The 6,393-nt window shown below is 43.0% G+C and overlaps 1 protein-coding gene across 2 annotated transcripts; it reads left to right on the top strand.

The window, feature by feature from the left end:
• Positions 1-713: 713 nt before the first annotated feature.
• Positions 714-6,267, top strand: LOC4347545 (beta-glucosidase 31-like). 2 transcript variants are annotated; one of them, XM_066303884.1, is made up of 13 exons: positions 714-1,167; positions 3,040-3,103; positions 3,206-3,268; positions 3,377-3,448; positions 3,542-3,613; positions 3,710-3,797; positions 3,896-4,154; positions 4,241-4,356; positions 4,451-4,671; positions 4,763-4,788; positions 4,926-5,040; positions 5,324-5,426; positions 5,681-6,207. In XM_066303884.1, exons 1-13 carry the CDS (start codon positions 1,021-1,023, stop codon positions 5,904-5,906), a joined length of 1,572 nt encoding a protein of 523 aa, XP_066159981.1. In that variant the 5' UTR covers positions 714-1,020; the 3' UTR covers positions 5,907-6,207. The 2 variants fall into 2 exon arrangements, with proteins under 2 accessions (XP_066159981.1, NP_001390854.1); NM_001403925.1 differs by having other exon boundaries at positions 791-1,167; positions 3,206-3,264; positions 3,373-3,448; positions 5,681-6,267.
• The last annotated feature ends 126 nt before the right edge of the window (positions 6,268-6,393 follow it).

Here is a 6,393-nt window from a genome sequence, read left to right as displayed (position 1 = left end):
CGACCGCCGGCGCCGGTGTCGCCACGCGCCGGCGCCTCCGCCCGCTTGCTCGCACGCGGGCCGGTCAAGAGGCCCACGCCGCGTAGGCCTAGCTAGCTAGCTGTATCCCGCCGCCAGCGCGCGCGCGAGAGAGAGAATAGCTAATACCTCGCTCCCCAATACTATTTTGATCAACGATATCTATAAAACTAAGATGTTTTAAATAAAAAAGAGCTATATATTATGATATATTATTTAATAATAAATCTGGTAGCATTAATTTTATATTATTGATCTTTTTATTTTCTTATGCTATTAATAGTCAAAGTTACAAATATTTGACTTGACACTATACTAAAAATATATATTTTTTTTGGACGGAGGGGTAGTAATTAAGAACATACTCCCTCCATCATATAAAAAACGAATCTAGAACCGAATGTGACGTATTCTTTAGTATGTCTAGATTCGTAGTATATGTCAAATCTAACAGTGAAGCAAGCAAAAAAAAATGTGTATAAACATGACCTGTGTTACAACTAGAGAAACAAAAATTAAATGAAAATCATGCAGCACCTGTGCAGTGAAAAAAATTGTTATTTTTTTCTTCATAAATAGATTGAATTTAGACTTATATACAACACACACACATACTCGCCATAGATATACAAAATACTTTCCGGGTTGGAAAACACTCCCCTAGACCACGGAAGCTTCAACCCCACCCCCACCTCGCGCGAGACGTCAGCGACGACGTCCGCCGCGCGCCGCTACCGCTACGTCCTAGCGCTAGCGCGGCAGCTCGTGTCGCGGTGGAAAACGCCCACTTCGCCACCGCTCGCGCGCGCACGCCCACGCCGCTCCTCCCCTCCCCTCCCCCGCCTCCGTATAAAGCCGCGCCCGCGCCGCGCACGCCGGCCGGCCACCGAGGACGAGCTAGAGCGCGCGCGCCGCCGCGAAACATTAGCTATAGCTAGCTAGATATAGCCGGCCGGCGATCGAGGAGATCGATCGATCGAACGCCGCCGCGCGCGCGCGGTCATGACGCCGGCGAGGGTGGTGTTCATCTGCTGCGTTGTTCTGCTCGCCGCCGCCGCCGCGGCGGCGTCGTCGTCGACGGCGGCGGGGATCACCAGGGCCGACTTCCCGCCGGAGTTCATCTTCGGCGCCGGCTCCTCCGCTTATCAGGTAGACACGTTTTTTTTCCCTTTTTTAGCGCGAACTCAACCACCAAGCAAACCTGATCACTGCCGATGCATGCACAGTGCACACACATCTATCTCTTGCTCTACAAATCATGCAAAAAAGAAGGAAAAAACAAAACTGTAACTAGATACAAATCGGATGGAGTTGAATCTGTTGCACAAATTAATTCGAAACATTAATTATATTTCTCGCATCATCGATTTGCTCGTTAGAATATCAGAGAGTACAAAATTTTACTGTCAACGCCTGTCCAAGACTGCAACCTGTTCGTCGGTATGTCCAACCGCCACACTATCTCGTTCGCTATTCCTGTCCATGTGTTCCCCCTGACTAACACGAACCATACAAAATAACAATATAAAATTCGTCGATTCAACGAGCACATTCGTTGTGCCCTTTGTTCAATTCTTGGATAAAAACAGACGGATGAAATTCAGAGTGACTTTTTTGTTAACCTCTCGCTTTCCTACTGAACTTTAATCACAGAAGTAGGCTTTGCTTCTTTCTTCGTTTAACCTTTGTGCTAACCAGTGTCACTCTCTTTATGACTTGTTGTTTCACGTTAGTACTCTGGTAATATGCAATATATGTCGGTATGCAAGAAATTCATTGCATCGACGCAACATTTCAGTACTTGTTCCGTCTGTGGTTAACTGTTCAGCTGTTCTTTAGCTTTGTTTTGTACTTAAGAGAGTACAAATTGTGAACTGGTGATACACTGATACTAAAACTCCTAAAAGTCCCGGTTTTGCTTGCTTATGTCATGGCTAGTCCAAATTCAGCCATCATAATAACCTTTTGCACAAAGCAAGGGCATAACTCCACAAGAGTCAGTGTGCCTGACGAGCCGATTAATTATACCTGGTACAATTTATATTCAAGTATTGTTCGATAGGAAATATGTACTTATTAGGCACTGCAAATTGGTAGGAGAATTATTGAAAGCTGTAAGATATTGTCTTCTACACCAACTTGGCTCCGAGAAACATAAGAAAAGCCGGCGCTGCATAAGTCAATTTCCCCAAGTACTAGTCCATGCATCTGGCTTAGTTTAATCTGCTAGCCGACACCTTGTTCTTATTGTTTTTCTCGAAAAAAGAATTGCTAGCTCTTCTGGAATCGGTGCCCTATTTTCCATTTTTACTGATTTCATGTTGCGAATTGTGATGATTCCTTGGTCCTTTGGTCACCGCTAACCTGCAAGCAGAAACAATCAAACAACGCTCACCGAATACGACTCTCGGCGATTGGTGGCCTCTAGTGCACAATCTTGCTTTGTTTCTGACGAAGATGTGTTTGTTTCCATCGTCTTCCACTAGGAACAAAAAACCATACATGTCGTTTTCTTTCCGGTGTCACTTGAATGGTCTTTTCTGCATCTTCCGTTTGGCATCTTGCCTTTAGAGAGAGTGCATAAGTGTATCTTGCTAAGTACAAGTCGCAGTGGAGGCCTGACATTTGGCAGATTCAGAGAAATGCATGGCCTGAAACCTATGTTGTTAGAACAGGGAAAAGTTGTGGTGAGGTGAGATCAGTAGATGTTACTATCGTTGCTTTCAGCTGAGTTGGTGGTAAGGAATTGGGGAAAATGCATTTTGCCAAATAAGTCAGATGTGTACTTTGATTTGATTCTCTGAGGGAAAATTAGTAATCGCACTGCATTAGTAGTCATGCAGCAATTTCAGTATATTGGTTACAGGTAGAAAATAATTAGCATCATAGTACCCTCATTGATAAGGTTGTGAACGTTCAAAATGGTGCATCATAAAAACTTATGCTACTCGACATGTTGATCAAGATTTGGAGTGTTGTATAGCATATTGTACTGACCTGAACATTCACAAAATTGCTTAGGTTGAAGGTGCATTTGCAGAGGATGGAAGAAAGCCTAGTATCTGGGACACGTTTTCGCACTCAGGTTAGTTTGGTCTAAGATTTACTTGTGAAAATTGAGTCTGTGTCTACGATAAATTTCAAATTCTTAAAATTAACGAGAACTTTCTAATTCTATTTTCCACAGGCTATTCTGTTGATGGAGCAACCGGTGATGTAACTGCAGATCAGTATCATAAGTACAAGGCAAGTTCTTGGGACAGTTCTGGTTAAGGTTTTTTTTTTCAGATTACGAGCATGTCAATTTCTGAAGATGTAAAGCTTTTGCAATAACAAATATGTCTTTGATAACAGGAAGATGTAAAGCTTTTGCAAGACATGGGCGTTGACGCGTACAGGATGTCCATTTCTTGGTCTCGGCTTATTCCTGGTGAGTTTACGCTAATAGTATTACTGCATGTTCAGAAGTGTGCATAAGAAAAATCAGCTGAAAGTTGACTGATTTGGTTGCTTGTACATGTAGATGGGCGAGGAGCTGTCAATCCGAAGGGACTGGAATACTATAACAACCTGATTGATGAACTTCTGAGCCATGGTATGTAAATGTAATCCCTTTATCTGAACTGTTACTAATTTTGCAATGCTGAAATATGAGGATAATATTTTATCCATGTTTTTTGTGTTTATGTAGGAATCCAACCTCACGTAACGATATATCATTTCGATTTTCCTCAGGCTCTCCAAGATGAATACAATGGGATACTTAGTCCTAGATTTGTGTACTTTCTTGCTACCCCCCTAAGCCTTACCCCCTTACTGCAATTGCTTCCATATGAACTGAAATAATATTGCTTTTGCATTCTTGGCCATGATGTAGAGAGGACTTCACAGCATACGCGGATGTCTGCTTCAAGAACTTTGGTGATAGAGTGAAGCACTGGAGCACTGTCAATGAGCCTAACATCGAGCCGATTGGCGGATACGATCAAGGAATCCTTCCGCCACGGCGATGCTCATTCCCCTTTGGTGTCCTCAGTTGTGACAATGGCAACTCTACCACAGAGCCATACATAGTAGCACATCATCTTCTTCTTGCACATTCCTCAGCAGTGTCCCTCTACAGAGAGAAGTACCAGGTCTGAAATTAATGCCATCTTCTCTTACAGAAGGACCGATGATCATCTTCAGATATAGAATCTAACCTTTGTCTATTGCTTATCAGGCCACTCAAGGAGGACAAATTGGGCTCACATTGCTCGGTTGGTGGTACGAGCCCGGGACGCAAGATCCTGAAGATGTAGCAGCAGCTGCAAGGATGAATGATTTCCACATTGGATGGTTTGTTATGCTCCAAGTCTAGACTTCAAGTTTCACAAAAACACCTGAAGTTTTTCATGTACCTTACATGTAAGATCATGTGTTTTTGGCTCAGGTACATGCATCCTTTGGTGTACGGTGACTACCCTCCGGTAATGAGGAAGAATGTTGGGTCCAGGCTACCATCTTTCACAGCTGAAGAATCAAAGAGAGTACTTGAATCCTATGATTTTGTCGGATTTAACCACTATGTCGCCATTTTTGTGAGAGCCGACCTTAGCAAACTTGATCAGAGCCTCAGAGATTACATGGGCGATGCAGCTGTCAAATATGACCGTAAGTGTCCTAATGACATCAAATCTTAGTACGTCTCACAATATAACAACAGATAATTTAATTTTTCTACACTTCTTTTGTTCTTTTGCAGTCCCATTCCTGAAATCAAATAATGAGGTATTCGGTGACATAACTTGCTCTTGTGAAATTATACTGTCTGTCTCTGAATTTAGTGCCAGACTGCCAGTACCTCCATCATGGCTAAAGCATTTCTCCTTTTTTTTTCTGATGGTGAAAAAACTGAACAATAACAGTTCCCACTCGGGTTGACGAGTGACTTCATGACGTCGACCCCATGGGCTCTGAAGAAGATGCTCAATCATCTCCAAGAGAAGTACAAGAACCCTATTGTCATGATCCATGAGAATGGTAACATCACCTGAAACACTGCCAACAACAGAGCATCAACTGATCAAACAGTTTTACACTTTTACTGCAACAATCACACTGCCAAGATGATTGAATCATCAGCTGATAAACAGTCTTACTGCAACAATCACACTACCAAAATGATTGAATCGTCAACTGATCAACCGTTTTACTGCAACAGTCACACTGCCAACAATAAATCATCAATTGATCAACAGTTTTACTGCATCAGTTCAGATATAATATATACTCACTCTCTGCTACATTGGCCATGCTTTTTCAGGAGCCGCTGGGCAGCCTGACCCTTCAGGCGGAAACACCTACGACGACGATTTCAGGTCGCAATATCTGCAGGATTACATCGAGGCCACACTTCAATCCATCAGGTATATGCTTTTTTCTTTTACATAATATAAGCTTTATTAAACCCATCCAATTACACTAAGTGATACAACCGTACCGAGAAAATTTCTCGGTCGGATTCATTTTTTTATTAAAAAATTCGTGTTGAAATTTGAAATTTTGTTTGAACCGAGCAATAAAACCCTCAAAGAAATTTCTCTATTGGATTCAATTTCTTTTTTATTTTTTTTCAAAAAATCGTGTTGAAATTTGAAATATTTGTTTGAACCGAGTGCAGGAACGGGTCGAACGTGCAGGGCTACTTCGTGTGGTCGTTCCTGGACGTGTTCGAGTACCTGTTCGGCTACCGCCTCCGCTTCGGCCTCTACGGCGTCGACTTCGCCTCGCCGGAGAGGACCAGGTACCAGAGGCACTCGGCGCGGTGGTACGCCGGCTTCCTCCGCGGCGGCGAGCTCCGGCCGGCGGCGGCGGCGCTGGCCGGCGGCGGAGCCTACTCCCAGTGATCAAGGTTCTTCTTCCTCGCACGCTTTCATCTCGCGAAGAACAGGACAGGACGGGACAATAAAATTTACCTGGATAGATACAGAAGAATTATACAGTTCATATGGAAGTTGATCTTTTGAATAGGGTCTTAGAATGAATGGTCTCTCTTCTTCCCCTGGTTTTTGGTTCTTCTGTTTACAGACCAATGATGGGTCAATGTCAGTCAAATTGTGTGATTTAGATCAATGGGTCAAAGTGTATGATGTGATTGTGTAATTGTGTCGATTATATATAAAATTTTGAAGTCTCTCGTAGTTTGAATTTGAAATTGTACACACTACGTATAGGATAGTGGTTATAAATTTTGAATTTTGATGCGAATGCCATCATCGCACGTCGTTCAGGAACTGCGTAGGCCTCAAGAAAGGAGCAGCAGCATAACTAAAGTACTCTCCCCGTCCATAAAACAAAGGTGGTCCAAGATAGATATAGAATAGGATGTGATAT

This window comes from Oryza sativa, chromosome 9 (assembly GCF_034140825.1).
Source record: "Oryza sativa Japonica Group chromosome 9, ASM3414082v1".
In the NCBI taxonomy this organism is placed as follows: Eukaryota; Viridiplantae; Streptophyta; class Magnoliopsida; order Poales; family Poaceae; genus Oryza; species Oryza sativa.
This window is presented reverse-complemented; position numbering and strand designations above follow the sequence as displayed.